The sequence below is a fragment of the Plecotus auritus genome (genome assembly GCF_963455305.1).
Source record: "Plecotus auritus genome assembly, chromosome: 8".
Classification (NCBI taxonomy): Eukaryota; Metazoa; Chordata; class Mammalia; order Chiroptera; family Vespertilionidae; genus Plecotus; species Plecotus auritus.
In genome coordinates this window covers 69337955-69362910 of record NC_137782.1, presented here as the reverse complement: position 1 = coordinate 69362910, position 24956 = coordinate 69337955, and the positions used below count along the sequence as shown (strand labels likewise).

The following is a 24956-nucleotide window of genomic DNA, read 5'->3' as shown; positions in this document are numbered from 1 at the left end:
CCGCAGTATACATAGGAATTTGTTCATAGTTTCTTTTTTAAACTATAGTCGGGCCCTCCAACGGTCTGAGGGACAGTGAACTGGCCCCCTGTTTAAAAAGTTTGAGGACCCCTGCTTTAGACATAGCTTTTGTGAGTGGCTTTTTAGCTACTTTGCATTAGATGGAATTTACAGTATTTTTCCCCCAAAATAACTAAAAATACTTTCATTTAAAAAAACACACTATAATTAGATCTTACCCAAGTAATATGACCTGTAGGATTTTATTATAAAAATAAGAAGTTTTGGTTGAATGTTTTCTTTTTTAAAAAAATATATTTTTATTGATTTCAGAGAGGAAAGGGGAGGGAAAGAGAGAAACATCAATGATAAGAGAGGATCATGATCAGCTGCCTCCTGCACGCCCCGCAATGGGGATCAAGCCAGAAACCCAGGCCTATGCCCTGACCAGGAAATGAACTGGAGTCCTCTTGGTTCATGGGTCAACGCTCAACCACTGAACTACACCCGCTGGGCAGGACCTACCTTTCAGTAATCCCTTGAACAGTCTAACTTCCCTTTCATTTGGTTAGCAGTTTTGGAAATACTATCCTATATAATAAAAGGCTAGCCCCACCCGGTTTGGCTCAGTGGATAGAGCGTCGGCCTGCAGACCGTGAAGGGTCCCAGGTTCGATTCTGGTGAAGGGCACATGCCTGGGTTGTGGGCTTGATCCCCAGTGAGGGATGTGCAGGAGGCAGCTGATCAATGATTCTCTCTCATCATTGATGTTTCCATCTCTCTCTCCCTTTCCCTTCCTCTTTGAAATCAATAAAAATATATATTTTTTAAAAAGGCTAATATGCAAATAGACTGAACGGCAGAACAACCAGTCGCTATGGCACATACTGACCACCAGGGGGCAGACGCTCAACGCAGGAGCTGCCCCCTGGTGGTCAGTGCGCTCCCACAGTGGAAGAGCCGCTCAGCCAGAAGCTGGGTTCACCACTGGCGAGCGCAGCGGTGGTGGTGGGAGCCTCTCCTGCCTCCATGGCAGCGCTAAGGATGTCTGAAGAGCCATCAGTCAGACATTCCTTGAGAGCTCCCCGACTTCAAGAGGGCACAGGCCAGGCTGAGGGACCCCCTGAGTGCACGAATTTTGTGCACCAGGCCTCTGTTTTATTTATAAACTAGGCTGCTAAAAAAAAAATTACTCAGTTTAATCTCAAAGTGTTCAATTTCCTGGAGAGTTACCATCCCTCTATGTCATCTGTGTGGATGTGTTTTCATAAAATATAATATACATTAAAAGCTCACTACAGGTATACCTTAGTCTTATGTACATACTAGAGGCCCATTGCACGAAGATTCGTGCAATAGGCCTTCCTTCCCCTGGCTGCCAGCACTGGTTTTCCTCCAGTACCTGGGACCTGGGCCGCAGCGGAGCCAAGCCTTCAGCCTTCAGTCTTCGCTCCGTGCCTGCGTATGCAAATTAACCTTCCATCTTTATTGGGTTAATTTGCATGCTCCTGATTGGCAGGTGGGTGTCATGGAGGTACGGTCAATTTGCATCTTTCTCTTTTATTTGTGTAGACTAGAGGCCCAGTGCACAAATTTGTGCATGGGTGGGATCCCTCTGGGTGGCCTCATTGGACCAAAACCTGCAGTCCAACGCCGCCTGCAGCTCCTACCTGCCGCTCCCACTCATCCTGCCCCACCGTTCCTGCTGCGGGCTCGTGCCTAATCAGTCCCCATAGGGAGTGGCTCATGCTGCCACAGCAGCACTTGCCAGACATGAGCCCTGTGTCTGGCACCCTCCCAAGGGGAGTGGACTGCAGGATTGAGCTGAAACCGGCTCTCCAACATCCCCCAAGGGGTCTCGGAGGGTACAGGCCAGGCTGAGAGACCCCACTGGTCCACAGTCAGGCCGGGGAGGGACCACAGGAGGGCTCCAGGGCATGTCCGGCCCATCTCGCTCAGTCCCAATCAGCCGGACCCCAGCAGCAAGCTAACCTACCAGTCGGAACATCTGCCCTCTGGTGGTAAGTGCACGTCATAGCAGTGGGTCGACCAGTTGACTTTCTGCCCCCTGGTGGTCAGTGCATGCCATAGCGAGCAGTTGAGCAGCCTTAGCATATCATTAGCATATTATGCTTTGATTGGTTGTTTGGTTGTTCTGCCATTCGGTCTATTTGCATATTACCCTTATATAGGACTGGAGGCCCAGTGCACAAAATTAGTGCTTGGGGATGGGGGAAAAGGAGAGTCCCTCAGCCCAGCCTTAATGCTCTTGCAATCCGGGACCCCTCGGGGGATGTCCGACTGCCAGTTTAAGCCCTGCGGGATTCCTGCGGGATAGGGCCTAAATTGGCAGTCGGACATCTCTCTCGCAATCCGGGATGCTGGCTCCTAACCAGTCGCCTGCCTGCCTGATCACCCCTAACCACTCACCTGATCGCTCCTAACCACAACTTTTAACCCCGGATGCCTCGGCTCTCATAGACCTGGCTTTATCTGGAAGGTCGTCTGGACAGTTGTTCTGGTAGCTGTCCAGTCTAATTAGCATATTAGTTCTTTATTATATAGGATATATTTTATTGATTTCAGAGAGGAAGGGAGAGGGAGAGATAGAAACATCAATGATGAAAGAGAATCATTGATTGGCTGCCTCCTGCACACCCCTACTAGGGATTGAGTCCGAAACCCAGGCATGTGCCCTTGACTGGAATTTAACCTGGGATCCTTCAATCCTCAGGCCAACATACCGTCCACTGAGCCAAATTGGCTAGGGCAGTATACCTTAGTCTTTGAATATAAAAATACTTAGTAACTTTCTTTTTCAATCCTCACTCAGGATATTTTTCCATTGATTTTTAGAGAGAGTGGAAGAGAGAGGGAAAGACAGAGAGAAATATCTATGTGAGAGAAACATCGATTGATTGCCTCCTGCACATGCCCTGATCAGGGCCTGGGCTGGGTAAGAGCCTGCAACTGAGGAATGTGCCCTTGACTAGAATTGAACTTGGGACTCTTTGGTCCACAGTCCGAGACTCTATCCACTGAGCCAAACCAGGTAGTGCTACTTAGTAACTTTTAATTAGTGCTTCAAATTTACCTAATACATATTAGAGGATCAGAAGTGCAAATCAGCAGAGTTATGAGTAATAAAGTAACACATAAAGTATTACATGCCAAAAAAAAAATGTACTGTTTACTACCAAAAAATGCTCTAAGAATTACATGGATATAAATTTAATTGTATTTCTTACTGATCTTCCTCCATAGAATGTTTTGATCTTTAAATGGAAAATATTAAAGTATAAGAATTCAGATTATTTTAAACCTCATTTTTTCAGGAAGATCTCGGTGAACATGTAGTTCAGGGTGATACTCTTCCTGGACATGTGGGTACAGCATGTCTCTTATCATCCACCATTGATGAGAGTGGGAAAAGTGCTGGAGTCCTCACTCTTCCTATCATGAGCAGAAATTCCAGAAAAACAATAGGCAAAGTGAGAGGTAAGCTGGGAGAAGCAGGGTGGCCCTTTACAAAGAAGCAGAGGTTAAGTTAAAATTTTTATTAGTTTCAAATTGACTTTTGAAAATGTTATAGATTAAATTAATGATTTATCTTAGAACATTAATATAACAACAGGATATATCTATTGAATTTTCTGGAAGCTTTACTTTGAATCATTTTTGACTTGTTGATTTCTTTCCTATTTGATAGAGATTGATAAAGCTAGTTTTTAAATATAATTGATCTCATAATGGCCTTTTTAATTGTCTTTATTTTTGTCCCTTCCCCCTTTTTTTTCCCCTACAAAAGTTGACTATATAATTATTAAGCCATTACCGGGATACAGTTGTGACATGAAATCTTCATTTTCCAAGTATTGGAAGCCAAGAACTCCATTGGATGTTGGACATCGAGGTGCAGGGAATTCTACAACAACTGCTAAGTATGTTGCATATTTGAGCGGTGTTGGCATTTGGTAGCTCAAACTTGATAATGTTAAATTAATTCGACTGACCAAAGGTCAAATGATTCTTTTATTTTTACCCTGAAATTTAAATTTAATATGTAATTGGGATTCCCAGTTCAGATTAACTAGAGACTAACTCTCTTCTAAGATTCTGGTTAAGTGTTTTTTAATATTTTATTGAATTGATGATAAGAAAGCCAACCCCCACAGGGAAGGAGAGTGAGGGAATGGGTGAAAAAAGTGAAGGGTGATAAGAGGTACAAACTTCAAGTTATAAAATGAATAAGCCTGGGGGATGTAGTGTACAGGAAAGGGAATAAGAGTCAATAATATCATAATAACTAATTGTGATGATCATATCACAAGACATAAATATAATCACTGTTGTATATCTGAAACTAATATAATATTGTGTACCAACTATACTTTATTAAGTTAACAAACAAACTAGAAAGCTAGGAGGAAAAGCTTAATGCCGAATGAGTCAGTGAGATGACATCAGTGTGCCTGTATTGTGGTCCTGACTTTTGGCATGTTGCCCTCTCTTGGTCTGTTTCCTCACCTGTTCTCAATATACTTTCCATACTTCCACCCTGTTGGTGTGTCAGCCTATTCCCATTGCCCCCATCTGCCAGTATTAAGTCATCTGAGGCTTCATCACAAGGAGCAAGTTTCTGTGTCTCTACTACTTCATGCCATTGCAAGGGTTCTTTTCCTTAATTGGTCACCTCACTTGGGGAGGTTGGGTTGGCATAGGATATGCTTGTAAACAGTTATAATTTATGGAATAAATGCACACACCAACCAAGTGATGGTCACAGTCTTATTTTGGGGATGGCAAAATTAATTGCAAAGTAGAGAATAAGTACTGTTTCTATTGAATATATAGCTGGCTTCTTTATTATATTTGTTTTCTTAATCTTCTCTATAATATATTTTAACTATATTTCTATGTATTTCTTCTCTTTTAGGCTTGCTAAAGTTCAAGAAAATACTATTGCTTCTTTAAGAAATGCTGCTAGTCATGTAAGTGAACCTCTCTCAAAACAACTTTGAACTGTTGTGGTCCAAAGGTAGAAAAGTAGATAAATGTGGATCTGGGAAATCTCCAGTCTGCATTAATAGGTTAAAAGGGGGAGTATTTATGCTTCTTCTGGACATGTTTCTACAGTGAAGCATCTGTAGACATTTATATTTAGATTTATGGTGCAGATTGAGATGAAAACAATGGAATTAGCCCTGGCCGGGTAGCTCAGTTGGTTAGAGCATATTCCCAATAAGCCAAGGTTGTGGTTTCGATCCCTGGTCAGGGCACACACACATGAAGATCCCTGTTAGAGAACTTGCAGGGTATCTGCTTTTTTGAGAGAGGATTTCATTAAGACCTTTCCTTTCCTATTTTGATTCCAGGAAAAAATTGCTGAGCTATTGAAAAAGGAAAATACTTATAATGGTTTTAAGAGAAGAAATTACTTTTTAGGATAAAGCTTAAAGTGTAGCATTAAATTCATGCAAAAGTTTTTTGTTGTTTGTTTTTGTACAAGTCTATGATTTTATAGTGAACAATAGATTTCTTATGTCCTTGTAAAAGGACATAAATATTTTTAAAAATACTTGTTTCTTTTATTTCTGTCAGGGTGCAGCCTTTGTGGAATTTGATGTACATCTTTCAAAAGATTTTGTGCCTGTGGTGTATCATGACCTCACATGTTGTTTGACTATGAAAAAGGTATGTTGAAATTCTTTCATTTATAAGATACATAGATAAGTATTTATTAAATAGAGTTGGCCAATTAATTTTCTTGGTGAGTTATTGCCAATCCCTGACTCTCTCAAGCTCCTACAACACTGAGAGACAGGAATATTAATCTCCAAGAGTAAGTTCTTTATATTGCTGAATTGGCTTTTTTATATCTATATCTACATATATAAAAGCCAAGCGACTAGACCAGGGGTGGGCAAACTTTTTGACTCGAGGGCCACAATGGGTTCTTAAACTGGACTGGAGGGCCGGAACAAAAGCATGGATGCAGTGTTTGTGTGAACTAATATAAATTCAAAGTAAAGGAGCGGAGGGGAGAGCAAGAGAACCCTCCGCTCTTTCGGCTCCGCAGGCCGGATAGAACAGCCGAACGGGCCGGATCCGGCCCACGGGCCGTAGTTTGCCCACAGCTGGACTAGACGCTAGAACGACCATTTGCTATGACGTGCACTGCGGCGGCCAACCAGCCCGATCGGGGCCCCAATTGCCCCCCAACCTCCTGCAGCCCCTCCCCCCGGCTGACCTCCCACAGGGGCCCTCTCTTCCCCCAGGCCAGCAGCCAACCTCCCACAGCCCCTCGGCCACCAGCCCGGCCTGATCGGCCCCCATTGGGGGAGGCCAGCTGGACCCACACCCATGCATGAATTCGTGTACTGGGCCTCTAGATCTAACAAAAGAAGGTTTTAGGTGGTTTCTTTATCACTCTGCCATTGTCTCTATATTGAGGCAGGAGAGGAAGCTACCAGAGTGTTTATTTTCTAGGCTCCCTTTTTCTTCTTCAAGGTCTTTCTCAAATTAATAGGCTAGTATGATTTGGCTGAAATGGGAAGGACCACAATGAAAACTACAATTAGGAGTGCTTTGGAACCAGATAGTGGAGGCCTCTGTGAAGGGGCTTTGAGCCAAGAAGGGAAATGTTCAGAACTAAACTTCCAGATTAATAATTTGATATCTGATATAAGGGGGAATTTAAAGAGGACAGAGAATAGAGGCAAGAGATACAGTTATGTGGGCCAAAGATATAAGGTAAGCCTGAGACTTTTGAGAGTGGAGAAGAGGGCATGATAGAGATTTGAAAATGCATATAATTTCTTAAAAATTGTAATTGTTGTACAAACAGAATTGTGATAATTATATATCACAACTGCCTAAACTTCAGTATACAAATTAACCAAGTGATTTCTTAGGGACTTACACAACTGGGGGTTATTTAGCATTTTCTTTAAAACTTTTTTTCTTTTTAATGGTTTTAAGTATTATTTTCCACTGAGTTGGTTTGAAGTTAAGACTAGTTTGCTTACATGTGTAACACTGGACCAGACCCTGCATGTTGTGTAAGTAGATGACAAGGCACCTGGCTCTGCCTGCTAGTGGATTCTAATCAGTCACTTGGTTTGGGATTACTATGATGTATAGAAAAGGACCTTTCTGTTTCTGTGAAACGTATTAGGTGAGGGAGGGAAGGAGATGTACCTGTTAGATGACATAAGTAGAATAATGTAATAGAAATGGAGCAGGTTGTTTTTGCTGTGGGGAAACTAATGCAAAGTGAAATAAGAAGGAATGGGGGAAGTGGTAAAGGATCTTACTAACCAAGATGGCAGTTAATGAATCTAGTTCTAATTTCTAAAAATCTATTAGCACTAGATGGAATCAGTGGCGGGGGTGAGGGGAAGGTAAATGGGAACATACGTAATACTTCCAACAATAAAAATTTTTAAAAAAAGAATAAAAAATAAAAATCTATTAGAGTTAGTTGAAGAGTATTATTGATTCCCCGTTATCATCAGATTTTGTCTTGCTCTTTTTTCCTTTTAAAAAAAATAGTTTCTTTGTTTTGCTCTTAATTTGAATCTAGATGAGTTAATTGGGGAATGAAAATAATGAATTGTGTATATTTTTAGTTTTAATTTTTAAGCTGGTATTTTTCAATAAAAGCAATAGTTCATAAGATTATGACATGAATATAAATTTGCCTTTCCCCTTGGCCACATTCTTACTCTTAATAATTTCTTATGTATTCTCACAGAAAAACTGTATGCATATACAAGCTCATACCATATGTATATAAACGAGTGTAAAAGTAATGATTTTAATATATAGGGGTGTGCAAACGTAGTTTTACAGTTGTGAGTTTGAGTATGCAAAACAGTTTATTCTTTTATTCTGTATTATTATTTGTATTACAACTGTAAACCTACTTTTGCCCAGCCCTGTATTTGTTGGATTGATGATTTATTGGTGGTACATTAACTTTTATTAAGATAAAGGTGCCTAAACAGTGTGCCATTTGATATGATATTAAAATCTAATAAAACAGATTTGCTCAAGGGGAAAGCATTTATAATAGAGTTCCTGTTAAGTATTACACTTATAGCTAATCAGACATTTTTAGTAACAATTGATTTCTGTGGCTATTTTTAACCAAACTTAAGTTTAAAAGGTTTAGAAAAGGTTAAAAGCTTATTGACAGAAATTAATTCTTACATAGTACTTGCATGTTGATTGCCTAGTCATGTGGCTTAGATATATGGCAAATAAAATATATACAGGATGACAGGAAATAGAGGAAATCCCTGAACCTCTGGCTTTGTTTTCATTGTGTCTCCAGTGCTATAGCTTGCTCCCAGCTGTTTTCTTTCTTCCAGGCACTACCACTTACATTAAAAACAAAAGCCAGAATTTAAGAGCTGAGGTGTAGTGTTAGATAAGAAGGGCTCCTCTACATGGGCTCACTGTAGTCATCAAATAATTGTTCTCGTCATTCAGTAAATTAAGATATTAGTCCCGTCTGGGGTAAACATTCAGTAATAATTTTGGGCCTATTTTTATGTTTCTTTACTATTTAGAAATTTGAGGCTGATCCGGTTGAATTATTTGAAATTCCAGTAAAGGAATTAACATTTGACCAACTCCAGTTGTTAAAGGTAGTAATAATAGCATAAAATGTAAATAATCTTTTATTTTAAAACTATCTGTACCTGTCTGTATATGATAATTTTCTCTTTGCACATGGAGATAATATAGTCAGCATGCATAGAGTGTATGCTTTGGTTTTCTGTTCTATTAGGAAGAATGGGTTTGTGCAGATCCATCTGTCTTCTCTGTTTTCATGAAACCCCTTGGTTTTTGCATACATCAAGGGGCTAAGTCTTTGTCAGCCCTTCTCCATAATTTTAGGTTGCCTCTGTTCTACTTTAGCCTTTCTTTATATAACTCACTACTTTACAATTGGCCTTTTATGCTATTGTTGTTTTTATACTTATGTCGCTATCTAAGATCTTTGTATATTTTGTTATTCCATGTAATCTTATATGATCCCTCTTTCTATTCCCATTGGATACCTAAATAAATGGTTGATTGAGTATAAGTTTCCTAACTTAAGAATCTTTATATTCTTCTTCCCTACTTGGATATTTGATTATGATCTTATGTATATGTCTGAACATACTATATATATATAGTGGTTAGAGCTTACTCTTATTAAACTTATAGTTCTACATTTTATAGTTTTCTCTAACTAGCTCTTCAAGTTAAAGTTCTTCATAAACTAAGGCTTTTTCTAATGATTGCATTTTGTGTGTGTTTTCTAGCTCACTCATGTGACTGCACTAAAATCTAAAGATCTAAAAGGTATGTACAAATATGGAAACAGTTTTCATTTCATAGTTAGCATATATACAATATTTCCTTAACCATTTTGACACACTGTTGGTCATTTTAATGAATATAATAAGGGCTATCCAAAAGTAATTTTGTAAACATGAAAGCTTTACATATATTAATCTTCAAGTGCATATATGTCATTGTGCACTTGAAGGTTAATATATGTAAAGCTTTCATGATATATGTAAAGCTTTCATTAATAAATGTAAAGCTTTTTTTTTTTTTTTTTTACTTTTAAGAGTCTTCTTACCTTGATGATCAGAGGTCTTTATTATTTTGTACCTTTCAATATTTCCAACATTCTTCACATTACAAAATGAGAAGAATATAGCAAGCATAGAAGCCAGGAAAATGAAGGCAGCTCTACCTAATATTTACCAATTGTGACCTTGGGTAGTTTACTGTGTCTCAGATTCCTCAAAGCTTGTCCTGCCTACAAAATCCTTTTGTAATTCCACTTTACTTTCTCCTCCCATGGGACATAATTTGAGGCTTAGTGTATCCTTTTCTTTTTGTTAACCTTTATTTTTGTATATGCCCTGTCTCTTCAACTAGAATGTAAACCTCTATAGGGTGGGGAAAATGTTTTTATGTATTTCAAGCCATTGATTTCAGAGAGGAAGGGAGAGAGAGAGAAACATCAACGATGAGAGAGAATCATTGATTGAGTGCCTCCTACACACCACACACTGGGAATCGAGCCTGCAATCTGGGCAGATGCCCTCACCAGGATTCAAACCATGACCTCCTGGTTTATAGGTCGACACTCAACCACTCAGCCACACCAAGCAGCCTTTTTTTGTTGTTGTTGTTAAAGAAAAGCTTGATATTATTTTTTTTTGTCCTGGAATCTATTTTGGATTAAATGTAATGGTAACCAAAGTAGGTTAGTGGCTATAGATTCTCTTAATTCTAACTTCTGGGATGATTTTGATATTTCAGATAGTCTTAGCAAGATGACATAGCTCTTAATTCCATTAAGAAATAACAAATCCCATCTTGTGACTACCTTTTTTAAAAGAAGTATTACAACTTTTATAAGAAAATAATCATTGTTGGGACCACAAACTATGGTGTTTCTGTTAAATGTTGCATACTAGTCTTAAAAAAGGATGCTTATTTAAAAAAACAGGGGTTTAGTGGTTAAAAGTAATAAATATAAGAGCCTTTAAACACTACATATGCAAGGATTTCATAATTACTTTAGCATGTCTTTTTTTTTGCCTACAAATTTAGGAAGAGATCTTAGTGATAAAATGGTGTGTGTTTTTTATCTACTGAGTTTTTATAATGTAAATTTTTCAGAATCTGTGGTTGAAGAAGAAAATTCTTTATCTGAAAATCAGCCATTTCCTTCTCTTAAGATGGTAAGTTCCTTAGGAAAACTAGGGCAAGGCTATCTCATTAATTATGTTATATCTGAATAATTAATTTTAGTTTCTTAAATGGGTACTAATATGGTTGTATCAAAGGCAATCCTACATAATAAAGAGCTAATATGCTAATTAGACTGGACGGCAGAACGACCTTCTGGAACAACCAGTGTGCGGGGCGGGCGGGGGGTGGGGGGGGCTGCAAGGCAGCCAGGGCTGTGAGGGCCTACTCTTGCACGATTTTCATGCATCAGGCCTCTAGTATTAATATAAACTTGTCATCATTGATGCGTTATAGAGAAGATATATTATGAGGTGTACCTATGCTACTTTACAGAAAAGATAGTAGTAACTTATCTGCTTAAATGAATACAAATTCCGACCTCAGTTGGTTAATTTGGTAAGAATAGGAAATTCACATATTTCTGTATATAAAAAGGAAGGAGAGGGCATGGAACAAGGAGTGTGGGGGGGGGGAAGATGTGATGATAAGAGAGGCATTTAACTGTTCCTTAACTTTTGAAGGGAAATTAGATTCTCCAAAGAAAATAAGGACCCTCATTACATAAAATGAGACACAGATTTAAAGAATTTACCCTGAAAAAGTGTAACAAAAACTAGCATGAATATTTTAAAACTAGACAATTTATACAGGAATCTATCTGACAGTATTGGGCAAGCCTATATGGGCACCAGACCCTCTCCTTAGCTATGCTGGGTCTGCCTTTTATTCTACTGGCTCCATTTCCTAACATCTACTCTTCTCCATTATCTTTTCTTGGTGATGTCACCTATAGAAGATTCTTAAGGCAAAAATAGGTCATTTCTGTTAATCACGATTATTCACCCTACAGAAAGGATGCTACAAGAGAAATCCTAAAATGGACACTGTCTTATTGGTACATTTATTATTTTTGTCTTAGTGCATTTAAAACATGATTTGAATAATTTTTCAGATATTTTTGAAGCCCAGCTAAGTAAAATCATTCTTTGTATTCCAAAATTCTGAAATCATTTAGTTCTTAGAAATCTCATGATTCCTAACTTGTGATTTCATAGAATGGAGAAAGTTTTTAAAAAAATTGTTTGTGGCCGAAACCGGTTTGGCTCAGTGGATAGAGCGTCGGCCTGCGGACTGAAGGGTCCCGGGTTCGATTCCGGTCAAGGGCATGTACCTTGGTTGCGGTCACATCCCTAGTGGGAGGTGTGCAGGAGGCAGCTGATCGATGTTTCTCTCTCATCGATGTTTCTAACTCTCTATCCCTCTCCCTTCCTCTCTGTAAAATATCAATAAAATATATTAAAAAAAATTGTTTGTGAAAGGTTTGACAATATTTGCTTAGTCAAATAAGTTCAACACACACACACACACACACACACACTCTCACACACTCACACACTCATTTATTCACTCACTTTGACATCACAATAATGGGATCACAGAGACATTTCAAAGCCCCAAAAAGGCCAAATACAGTCTTCTCAGTATAAAGAAGGATCTTTTTAAAAACAATATATTTTTTATTGATTTCAGAGAGGAAGGGAGAGGGGAAGAGAGATAGAAACATCAATGATGAGAAAGAATCATTGACTGGCTGCCTCCTGCATGCTCCCAACTGGGAATTGAGCCCACAGCCCAGGCATGTGCCCCTGACCAAAATCGAACCTGGCAGGGACCCTTCAGCCCGCAGTCCCACCCTCTCTCCACTGAGCCAAACTGGCTAGGGCTAAAGAAGGATTTTTCTGCAAATTTGATGTTTAACAATCTCAGAACTATTAATATACTAGTATATACTATTTTTCTTATTTTTTTTAATTTTGTGTTGGTCCAATAAAAAGGTGACAGGTGCCCTAGTTGGTTTGGCTCTGTGGATAGAGGGTCAGCCTGTGGACTGAAGGGTCCCGGGTTCGATTCTGGTCAAGGGCACATGCCCGGGTTGCAGGCTCGATCCCCAGTGCAGGAGACAGCCAGTCAATGATTCTCATCATTGTTGTTTCTATCTCTCCCTCTCCCTTTCTCTCTGAAATCAATAAAAATATATTTTAAAAAATAGTGACAGTTATGTTAAATTAATATTGTTAAAGATATCAGGGGAAAAAAGTCAAAAGCCCCTCACAAAATTTGAGTACAACCTCTTTTAGGTACTGTGCTTTTCAGCTGGTTAGTATAGACCAGGGGTGGGCAAACTTTTTGACTCGAGGGCCACAGTGGGTTCTTAAACTGGACCGGAGGGCCGGAACAAAAGCATGGATGGAGTGTTTGTGTGAACTAATATAAATTCAAAGTAAAGGAGCGGAGGGGAGAGCAAGAGAACCGGATAGAACAGCCGGATCCGGCCCGCGGGCCATAGTTTTTCCAAGGCTGGTATAGACTGAGGGCTAGATCCCAGGTCACCAGGCTTCCCAAGCTATGTTCTTACAATTACATTGTCTTTTTAGTGTGCTTTACTTGCTGTTATAAAATCAAATATCATACTTGTTATCTACATTAAATGGTTTCTAAACTTGAAATAAATTGAAGTTAAAAACACAATCTGTTTCAAATTTATTTTGCCCTGTACATGTTTCTGTATTTGCCCAGCCTTCATGTTTGAAGACTAATCAAGTCAGCTCTTTGTAGGGTAATACCCTGGTTTCATAATTTCAATTTTATTTTCTACTTATGCTGCTAAATGGTCTTATTGCAAAATGTCTAGATAACTTAGTTTAAATAAGTTGACACCATATTATTTGTTCATTTATATATTCATAACCTTATTTATGAGCTTTGGCATAATCTTTCATTTGGAGATAACATCTTTTCAGGGACTTATCAGCATGATATTGTTAAGCATCACCACCTTCAAAACAAGTTAGGAAACATGGTTTTTCATATAACCATAGCTTAGTATTAGTATATTGGTATACTTGAATAAAATTCAGAAAACACAACGAATGTCTTCTTAAATCCTTGATGTTGCATAAGTTTATTGCGGTTCACTTTGGATGTCCAGTAGTAACAGTGAGAAGAATTTTAGGTTAAGGATCCATCTTTGAGGTAGTAGTGATCAATTATCACAGATACTACCTAGGACTATTGCTTTTGCTGTTTAATTTCTTTTGACTCTCTTAATTTAATCAGTGAGATTGTCAGTTGAGTATGAGAAAAGCTAGTGATTTAATGCTGAAAGCATTTTACTCTTACTAGCGATATGTTTTCTTACAGATTGCTTTTTTTAAATAATTTTGTTTTCCTTTTTTCCTCTTATTCTACCATTCATTTCACCAAAAATCAAAATTCACCACCAACAAACAAAACTCTAGGTTTTAGAGTCTTTGCCAGAAGATGTAGGGTATAACATAGAAATAAAGTGGATCTGCCAACAAAGGGTAAGTAATTCTTTGTGTATTCTCTTCTTTCCCTTTCCCTCTGTTTTTTAAACACATTCATTCCTATCTTTTTGCTTTAAATGGAGTAAGTGAAACTGAAAACTTCCTGTGGTTTCTTCCAGTAAGCACAGTGCTTTTAGACCTTTTTAATAAAGCATATTTTATTTATTTATTTTTAAATGTTTTTCTTGATTTCAGAGAGAGGAAGGGAGAGATAAATAGAAATATTAATGATGAGAATCACTGATCGGCTGCCTCCTGCACATCCCTTACTGGAGCTTGTGCCATGACTGGGAACTGAACCATGACCTCCTCATTCATGGGTTGATGCTCAACCACAGAACCACACTGGCCAGGCAATAAAGCATATTTTATGCTTATACTAATTTGTGGCTACTTAAAAGTAGTGATGAATGTATTATAGTAGAAATTTACATATTCATGTGTCTCGTGCACATTTATATCGGTGGTTTCTGGGTATGCTCATAGGTGAACAATAAGAACACTGGACAGTCAGAACTCTATAACTTTGATTAGTTTTTATTTTATCTTCCCCATCTAAAGGCATAATAATGTCCTAAGCAGTTTTCTATTAAGTGCTAGTAGCTAGTAATAATTAACCAGGAAAATAAATTTTTGCAAATGTGTTTTAAATCACTCCCAGATTTAGTCATAGTTTGGTTCAATAATTATATATTGAAAAGCTGTTAAAGGCCAGGTATTTTCTGAGTGCTGGATCAAGTAGTGAAAGAATAAAGCCTTGCCTTCCTGGAAACTATATTCTGGTCAAGGAGAACAACTATTGAATGTATCAGAGGAGGGTACTTGATAGGCCTAAGATCCAAAGAATGAGAAATTTAACTAGTAATTCATATTTACCAGGGTTTGTTGTTGTTTGCAGTGAGTTAGCAAATGTAGTAGAGCCCTTTGTCCTAAAGTTTATGAAGAATATATAAAACTATTTTAAAAGTCACAATAGATTGCAAATTTCCAGAGTTTTAGTTTTTATTTATCTTATTAAAACAAAAGTCTATTAATGGTATAATTGCTTTGCATGTAAGTGTCTCTATACTTGAATTATGATAGCTGCACTGTCGCTAAGTAGCGGTGTGTTCATGGGCACGTCATTTCATCTTTCAGGTCTTTGCTTTTCTCATCTGTAAACTAAGAGTTGGACTAGGTGTTCTCAAGATTTTTTTTTCTAGCACTGTGATTCCAGAGTAGTTAATGGCTTTTATTTTCCTATTTGCTTCTTCTACATAGGATGGAATGTGGGATGGTAACTTATCAACATATTTTGACATGAATCTGTTTTTGGATATCATTTTAAAAACTGTCTTAGAAAATTCTGGAAAGAGAAGAATAGTGTTTTCTTCATTTGATGCAGATATTTGCACAATGTGAGTAATAGTCATTTTTTCCTCGTATACTCTTTTACTGTAGATAGGACTTAGTGTACAAAGATTATGGTTGGAGGTGGGGAAGTGCCCAGACTTTACCCTTGATTTATCCTCTCAGAAAAGTTATATATATTCTCACTTCCCTTCAGGACTACCTGCTGGGATGCCCTTCACTCCTGTAAACTCCATACCCACTGGGTCCCAAGGTCAATACATCATACCCTGTATTGAATGTAGCATCTTCCTTACCAAATTATAAGCCCTTAAAGGCTTTCTTGCCCATTTCTGAGCATATTTTAGCTCTTGTATAGAAAAATTAAATTTTTTTTATTTTAGTGGCTGAAAGGCAATATGTACATGTTAATGGTGATTATATCTCAATAATGGGATTATCCAGTGGTTCTCAACCTCTCTAATGCCGTGACCCTTTAATACAGTTCCTCATGTTGTGGTGACCCCCAACCATAAAATTATTTTCGTTGCTACTTCATAACTGTAATTTTGCTACTGTTAATGAATCGTAATGTAAATACCTGTGTTTTCCGATGGTCTTAGGCTCTACAGCAGCGGTTCTCAACCTGTGGGTCGCGACCCACAGGTTGAGAACCGCTAGCAGGGTCACCTAAGACCATCGGAAAACACAGATATTTACATTACAATTCATAACAGTAGCAAAATTACAGTTATGAAGTAGCAACGAAAATAATTTTATGGTTGGGGGTCACCACAACATGAGGAACTGTATTAAAGGGTCACGGCATTAGAGAGGTTGAGAACCACTGGATTATGCTATCTTTTGAGGGGGGGGGGATTCTTTCTAAAGTTTCAAAACAATATATTATAATTATCATCCCAATGAAAAGCATTTTTTAAATTGTCTTTTTTAGGGTTCGGCACAAGCAGAACAAATATCCCATATTATTTTTGACTCAAGGAAAGTCTGATATTTACCCTGAACTCATGGACCTTAGATCTCGGACAACTGCTATTGCAATGAGTTTTGCACAGTTTGAAAATCTGCTGGTAAGTTATGTTTGAATTTCTTAATTTTCATTTTTTAAAAATGTGTTATAGAGCAGAAATAAATGCAGTTTCATGTTCCATTACACATCTAATTGGTTAGTTTTGATCTATGTATAACAAGCAGATAGTTCTACTTAAAAATGAGAGTATTAGATCTCAGAATCAAAAGCAATTACTTGAACAAAATATATATATACTTTCCTTGAATGCCTACATTAAGTAAGTTTTGTAGTTGAATAGATTTTATGATTTGTCTAAATTGGCTGGACTGTACACTTGCTTGATAATATAAGTTGTGTAAGAAAAAATTGTACATTGTCTTTTCCTGCCCACTCAACTTTGGAGAGCACTGATTTAGAATATGACCATTTATCATTTATAGTCAGTAAGATACTTTTTCATGAATAACTTATTTCTCTTCCATTAGGGGATAAATGCACATACTGAAGATCTGCTCAGAAACCCATCCTACATTCAAGAGGCAAAAGCTAAGGGACTAGTCATATTCTGCTGGGGTGATGATACCAACGACCCGGAAAACAGGAAGAAATTGAAGGAATTTGGAGTTAATGGTCTAATTTATGATAGGTATTTGTTTTTCATGAAAAACTTTCATGAACTGTTAGCGAAAAAGTAGCTTTCATTTTATAACATTATAAATACTATTAAACTTAGTTAAGTTAAAATTCAGTAGTTCAGCCTGAGGTTTATCTTAACATTTGTAAATGGAATTTTTCATACTTGGAATATACCACAATCACGTGGGAAGCTTATTCTGGTGACTGGGCTCTAAGTTACCTTGAGGGTGAGCGTGGCTGTCTGCCCCAGACCACTTCGGTCTACACCAACTTTCTTAATGATCTTATCCAATTCTGTGGCTTTTCATACCTTTATATATTCCTAAATTTTTATATCTCCAGCTCAGATCTTTCCCTTGACCTCTATCTAAACTTTTTTATATATAAATATTTTTTTATTGATTTGAGAGGGGAAGGGAGAGGGAGAAAGAGATAGAAACATAAATGATGAGAGAGAATTATTGATCGGCTGCCTCCTGCATGCCCCCCCACACTGGGGATCTAGCCTGCAACCTGGGTATGTGCCCTGACCGGGAATCGAACTGTGACCTCCTGGTTTGTAAGTCAACACTCAGTCACTGAGCCATGCTGGTTGGCTGTCTGTACTTTTATTTTTATCTAGCTATAGATTTAACCGATTTCAGTATAAATGACAACTCTGTCTTTCCAGTTTCTCAGGCCAAATCCTTGGAGTATTTCATGATTCTGTTCTTTATCTTATATCCCAAATCCAGTCAGACAAAATCATGTTGATTATATCTTCAAATATATCCTGAATCTATCAACTCACCATGTTTACTGTTGTCACTCGAAAGCTACCTCATTTCCAACATGCATTATTGAAAAAGCCTTCTCACTGGCCAATGCCTCCACCCATGCCTCCCTGCTGTCTTCAGCACAACAGCCAGAGGGTGCCTGTTAAAATCTAGGTCAGATCATGTTACTGCTTAAAACCTAAGAGTGAAATTCCGGGTCCTTTCCTCCCCACCATCCCCAATGTCACTGTCTCAGTAAAGTCTTCCCTGAATATCCTAATTCAGATAACAACCGCCATTCACAGCGATCTTCTGACTTTTCTCCATAGCATTTACCACCATCTGATATAATATTTTACTTGTTTATTTTCTGCCTGGCCTCCCCCACACCAATATACCCAACACAAACATAAGCTCCATGAGGGCAAGACTCTGTTTTGTTCATTGCTACATCTTCAGAGGTTAGAACAATATCTGATACAGAGTAGACTTCAAATATTTGTTGAACAAATCTTTTTATTTTCTTTTTTTATAAGTTCCCTGAGTGTTTAGATGTAAGTTTGAGTCGCTAATCTGAGAAATGAAAAGGTTGCTTAGTGTAAAGACATGTGGGGTTGGAAAGGATGTTATTTACTCTGCTTGCTAACACTTGCGCAGCATCATGCAAAGAGTAAGTGATGAACTTCTTACCAGGCCTGCTTTAAAAAAATACCTTCCTTGGATTTAGTTCATATTACTGCTTGTCCTATAAAGTTATATCACTTTCTTAATAAAACTTTTTTTTTACCATTGTGTCTGAATGAGTCTGGTTTTAAAATTGCAGCCCAGATAATGTTTGCCTTTCTTCTTAACTACTTGGTTAATTTTGCTTTAAGCAACAGATTTCATAGGTCCTTTTAATAGATATATCCAACTGATTAAAGGAAAAATAAAATTGTAAATCAACAATTTGAAGGAAATGTTTGCTTTAGCAAAAATTTGAAGATTTTTTTTGTTTCTTTGAGGAAGAAGAAGGAATGATTGTAATTATTTTCGGGCAAGAACATGTATTGTGAGGTTATACCATGTATAACTTTGTAGGGTATACACATTTTAGGCAGACCCATCATCTCAAGGGCCTTACTTGTTTGGAGCCAAATACTGACATGTAATTGAGAACAGAAGATGCTATGCGATATAAACAGCCCCAAAGAAAATGAGTTCTTCCTGGCCCGAGGTCAATAAGAATAATTTTAAAGAGGAAGCATTGAGATGGATTCGGGTGTGTGGTTAAATTTGTTTTGACAGGATATGCATTTTAGGCAGAAGCTAGAACATGAATCAGGGCAGGACTGTGTTGAAGGTGTGGAGGGTTTTGAGGAGACACCCAGCACTGGGCTCTTGCTAGAGTCTGCTGACAGGTGAGGTGGATTGTGTTAGAACTGGTTTTTATCAAATTTTTTAAAAATTTTACTCAAAGCAGTACATATATATATATATATATATATATATATGTATGCATAACTATTTGTGTGTATGTATACATAAAAGCTTAAAATTACATACATATAAAGCTTAAAATATATATATTGCTTAAAAATTTAAATAGTTATATAAGATTTATAATTTACAATAAAAAGCAGCAGGCCCTGGCCGGGTAGCTCAGTCGGTTAGAGTATCATCTGATACTCCAAGGCTTCTGGTTCGATCCCTGGTCTGGGCACATACAAGAATCAGCTATTGAATGCATAAATAAGTGGTACAACAAATTGATGTTTCTCTCTCAAATCAATTAATCCACCAATAAAAGAGGCAATCCCCTACACCTGTCCCTTTCACTGTCTAGCTGAGTTCCTATGCCCTAATATTTTTTAGCTGTTTCTTCTGGTACTTAATGTTCTTATGCTATAATTTTTTCATTAGCAAATTTAGACATTATATAGAAGGTTTTGAATGATTATTGATTCATAGTCTTTCATTTTACATTGGGGAGAATTATGATAAGGATGTTTTAGTTAATTAGAAACTAATTTGTTCTCTTCTTTTACAAAGGAATTAACACAGTAGATTTCCATTTCATCATGGTTTTATGATATATTATCATATAAACCGGTACGTTTGATTTTCTGATATTTGGAATTTTTGCATTTATGATAATGATAGAGATGGCCTTTATTTACCTTTCTCGAATGGTTTGATTTTTGGTGTGGAGATAATACTTGCTTCGTAGAGTAAATTTGGCAGTGTCCCTCTTTTTATAAAAAAATTACTGTGCTCAAATAATTTTAAAAATACACTAACACATTTAAAGAACATTATCATTAAATTATGAAGTCCCCCATGAGCCTCTTTCTAACTCTGTTCCCTTATCTCCTCCCTCACATATAACTACTTATCAAATTATTATTCTCGTTAACATTTCTTTTAATTCTGTTGCTAAACAATATACCATTTAGTTTTGCATGGCTTTAATCTTTATTTGTATTTTGTTGCATACAGCTATAATCTGCCCTTCATGGCTGTAGAACATTTATGGTTGTATGTGTCTACTACAATTTATTCTACTATTTAAGAACATTTTGGTGGTTGCCAAGTTTCTTCTATTACAGCATTTGCTGTAAATATTGATGACCGGGTCTAGAATACATTTGTAAAGTTTCTTTAGGGCAATGACTTTCAAACCTTTTTGACCCCAACCCAATTAGATATGTATTTTAGGTAGCAACACAGTGCACACAGAGATTAAATGTTTCTTTTTTTTTTAATATATTTTATTGATTTTTTTTTGTACAGAGAGGAAGGGAGAGGGATAGAGAGCTAGAAACATCGATGAGAGAGAAACATCGATCAGCTGCCTACTGCACACCTCGCACTGGGGATGTGCCCGCAACCAATGTACATGCCCTTGACCGGAATCGAACCCGGGACCCTTCAGTCCGCAGGCTGACGCTCTATCCACTGAGCCAAACCGGTTTCGGCAAGAGATTAAATGTTTCTGCAAGCATTGTGGCCGGGCATAAAACTCCATGTTAGAAATCATTTCCTTAGAATTTTAGAAATAGTTCTCTGTTACCTTCATAAGTCCAGTGTTGCTGTTGAGGATCGATAAACCATGTTGATTCCTGTGCCCGCACATACAGTTTCTTTGTTTCCTGTCAGGAAGCTTGGAGAGTCTTCTTTTTGTCACCAGTGTTCTCAAACTTCATAGAGATGGGTCTTACGGGTCTGGTTTCACCCATTGTGCCAGGCACTTGTTAGCCCTTTTAGTCTGTTGAAAATGCAAAAAGTTTCATGAGTTGCTTCTTGGATTTTTGTCCCTTCATTTTTCTGAGTTTTTTTTAACCGTTGTCTTTTTGCTCCACTTGGAAAGATTTGTGCAACCTTAGCTTTGACCCATTCTATTCAGGTTTTCACATCTGCTGTTGTATTTTTCATTTCCAAGGACTGTCTTTTTTCCTTAATGCTCTTTTCTGTATGTGTAACATCCTGTTTTCATTTTATGAAAGTACTATTTCTCTGAAAGCAGAACTTTTGTTCTTTTGGAATTTTCTTCTCTTTTACTCACCTGTTAGAAGTTTTCCTCAGATGTCTGGAAATCTTTGGCTGCTTCTCCTAAGAAAGTGGAATCTAAAAAGCTTGTTGGAGGCTGGAGTGTGTTAACTTGGATTTCACTATGGTGGCCTGTTTGATCAGACCTCTGATATCATTAGATTTAGAAAATTACTTTTTGGCTTATCAGATTGCTCCTGGAAGAATCTGTATCTACGTAGAGGATGTGGGCCTGGCTGCCAGGGTTCTTGGAGCCAAGTGAGGTCAGACAGCTGGGGAAGGGAGGGCATGTCTCTGTGTAGCATTGATTATATATATGTACTATCTCTAATTCCCTGGTGCTGCTGGAGGTTTTGTAAAATGTCCAAACCCTCACCTGGTCGAGTCCCCTATTCCAAGAGATTTCCTGTTAAATGCTTGAAATAACTTTGGTTAGTGTCGGGGAGGGGCAGTCTCAGGACAGGGAGTTAGGAGGGATTTAACTTGCTGCTCAAAGTCTTTACTCCACCCTCCCTGTTTCAGCCCCTTTCCCTTTCACTCCCAGTTCTGGAGAAATTTTGTGCTGCTTTTAACTCAGCCTTTGCATTTTTTCCATTTCTGGCTTGTGATTTGGCCTTTTCTATCCTGTTAACTGAAACACTTTATTACACTTTATTATTCATCTATTTTCCAGCTTCCAAAAGTTTGTTGCTGTGTCTCTGGTTTTTCCCATACTCATGAAATTTTTTTTAAATCCCTTTTCTTTATTTTTAACGGGGGCAGGGCAGGGGAGGGAGTGGGGGAGAGTTTGGGTGAAAGTCAAGTTAGATGATTCTCTTGACCCAATGTCACTTTTCATTCTCTTATATGTCTTTAATGAACAGAAAGTCTTTGTTTTATAATAGTCACATATTTAATAAGGTCAATGCATGCTTTTATCTTGTTTATGAAACTTTCCCCCACTGTGATATCATAAAGATTGCCTTGTGGTGACTCTTGTAAGTTGCCTATCTTTCACATTTAGGCATGCACGGCCATGCTCTCTGCTGATCTGCAGTGAGAGTGCTGCCACCATCACCTGGGGCTTTTCTGTGCTGGTGCCTGGGTATATCTGTCAATATTGCATGACTTTAGCATGGTTCTCACCCGGGTGAGAAGTTCTCATCTTGGTCTTTGTAATTTGAAGTCAGAATTGGGTATTAATTCCAGCTCTGCCTCTAATAACTTCCCATCTGTAAAATAAGACCTTGCCAATTGATTGACTTGGAGAGAAGATAATTGAAGAATCACCAGTAAGCTACAGATTTCATTTTCTGATTCAGTTGCCTTCTAATCAGCTCTTTTGCACCCAGGGTACAAAAGGAAATGCTGCTATTCTGGATTATCAGAAAGTCAGGGGAGAAGAGAAATACTTTTAAGTATTGGGTGACGCCAAAAAATGTATACACATATTTTGAATAATTACGAAAAGCAGTGTTTATTAAAATACATTTCATTTTAAAATTTGCGTTATCAGCTGTTAAAGTGTATATACATTTTTGGGGGACACCCTGTCAAACTAGTGCTTATACATCCTTTTTTAAAAAAGATTCTTGTAATATGGATGTGCTAGGCATTCTGTAAACAAATTCTTCTAAAGGTTAAATCAGACTGGTCTTAAGTAAACACAAATTACCCTATTTTATGTGTTTTGTGTTTGTTTCATCATAGGATATATGATTGGATGCCTGAACAGCCAAATATATTCCAAGTGGAGCAGTTGGAACGCCTGAAGCAAGAATTGCCAGAACTTAAGAGCTGTTTGTGTCCCACTGTTAGCCACTTTGCTCCCTCATCTTTGTGTGAGGAGCCTGGTATCCATGTGGATGCCAACGGCATTGATAGCATGGACAGTGCTTAGTTTTTACGGGGCAGAGGCCATCTGGGGGCATGCACTGCTGTTCTGGGTATTCACTTTTCATGAGCATTGTTTATCTATGCCTTTTAGTTTCTCAGTCCAATGAAGCAATAATGAAGTATTTTACTGTTTCACTACAGTTCTTGCTAGAATTTCAAGTATGCTATTTAAATCACTTGGCCAGGTATAATTACCAGTCAGCCTCTTTACAACGAGAAAATGTATTGGTTGGTAAATATTTTAAACTATATATGTAAATGGATAATGTTAAACAAATGTCCATTAAAAGCATAGCACTTTGAAATTAATTGTATAAATATCTCATATTTACTCTTCTTACAGTTTTTCATTCAATCAGGTCTGAAATATTTAGCACTTGAGGAACATGACTATGCATAATTATACCTGACCATGCGAAAAATAAGTACCTCAAATGCATGCATTTGCACTGGTGATTCCAACTGCACAAATCTTTGTGCCATCTGTGTATATATGTATTTTTTACATGGACTGACATGCACATCTACCATTTTCATTCAGTATGAACCTTGAGGCTGCTGCCATTTTTCCATTTAACCAAACCAATGCCTGTGTAAACAGCCTAGAGGTGATCCTTGAAAACTTGTTTCAAGAATTGTTTTGCATAAATGTTAAAAAATTTTTAAACGCTGCAGGGTAATTTAATGTATAAAATGTTAGAAGTATGTATTGCATACTTAGTACTGAGTAGATCATTATGTATAAATTTTACTCAATGCATGCTTTAGGTTTTAAGCATGAGATTATACATGTTTACCGTAAGTCCTTGCATCTGTGGTGCTAGGTAAGTGTGAGAAGGTGTCAAGGACTGAAAATAAATATTTTGTTGCCTAAAAAAAAAAGCCTGTTTGCAGGCGTTTAAAATATGCTTATTTTAGGTCTCTCTCACTACCTACTACACACCGTTGCTTTATGGGTTTGTTTTGTGTGTGTGTGTGCTGTGTGTGTTATACAGTAGTTAAATCTCCATGCAAAAAAAAAAAAATAAATGTCCTGAATTCTCATATTGGTATTCTTTATTGGTTAATGTATATCATGCATGTAATTTATTTAGAAATGTAGAAGTTCCGACTAAATGTATAGGCATGTTTTGAGAGTTATGCTAAGGATTCTTTCATTAGAAGCTGATTGTTTTTGGCATAACTGTAATTTAAGAATGAATGTTAAATAAAATGCACAGAATTATTTTCTTCATTATAAAACGAAATTGCAAGAAGGTGTTACTTTTGTAGAATTGGTTCTATAATATTATGAGAAATTGGAATTTAGAGTCTACCCTAAAGAGATTAATATTTCCATCTACCTTTTACTGCATGTTCTTCACTAGACAGTTTATTCATGTATTGACGTATTTTGGTAGTAGCTGCAAACCTAAGACTTGGAATTACACATTGTACCTTTTTATTTTTTAAGCCAAGCAATGCAATTTTGGTCACATCTTAATTGTGTGAAGATAGGCTTTGAAATTGTATGGTATTGTTTTTGTAACACTGGTATTTAATGGAAAATAGTTTCAGAAATGGATTCTTCTGCCAGGGTTTTCAATATTTTTCCCCCACATTAAGTGAGATTCTCCAACATTTCGGTGTGTATTAGGTGCCTTTAGAAAACTGAAAAAAAAA

The 24956-nt window shown here is 37.5% G+C and overlaps 1 protein-coding gene across 5 annotated transcripts in view; it reads left to right on the top strand.

Moving 5' to 3' along the window:
• The window catches only part of GPCPD1 (glycerophosphocholine phosphodiesterase 1), a 59400-nt gene extending 35062 nt beyond the window's left edge, over positions 1-24338 (top strand). For 2 of the 5 annotated variants that reach the window (XM_080685189.1, XM_080685188.1), the window contains 12 exons: positions 3336-3498; positions 3809-3941; positions 4937-4991; positions 5602-5694; positions 8577-8654; positions 9321-9360; positions 10699-10760; positions 14070-14135; positions 15399-15535; positions 16423-16558; positions 16986-17146; positions 23109-24338. In XM_080685189.1, the coding sequence (XP_080541315.1) occupies positions 3336-3498; positions 3809-3941; positions 4937-4991; positions 5602-5694; positions 8577-8654; positions 9321-9360; positions 10699-10760; positions 14070-14135; positions 15399-15535; positions 16423-16558; positions 16986-17146; positions 23109-23298 (1314 nt within the window). In that variant the 3' untranslated portion in view covers positions 23299-24338. Of the gene's footprint in view, positions 1-3335; positions 3499-3808; positions 3942-4936; positions 4992-5601; positions 5695-8576; positions 8655-9320; positions 9361-10698; positions 10761-14069; positions 14136-15398; positions 15536-16422; positions 16559-16985; positions 17147-19922; positions 19983-23108 lie in introns of all 5 variants that reach the window. The other 3 variants (XR_013961477.1, XR_013961476.1, XM_080685187.1) reach the window with 3 other exon arrangements.
• Positions 24339-24956: the final 618 nt, after the last annotated feature.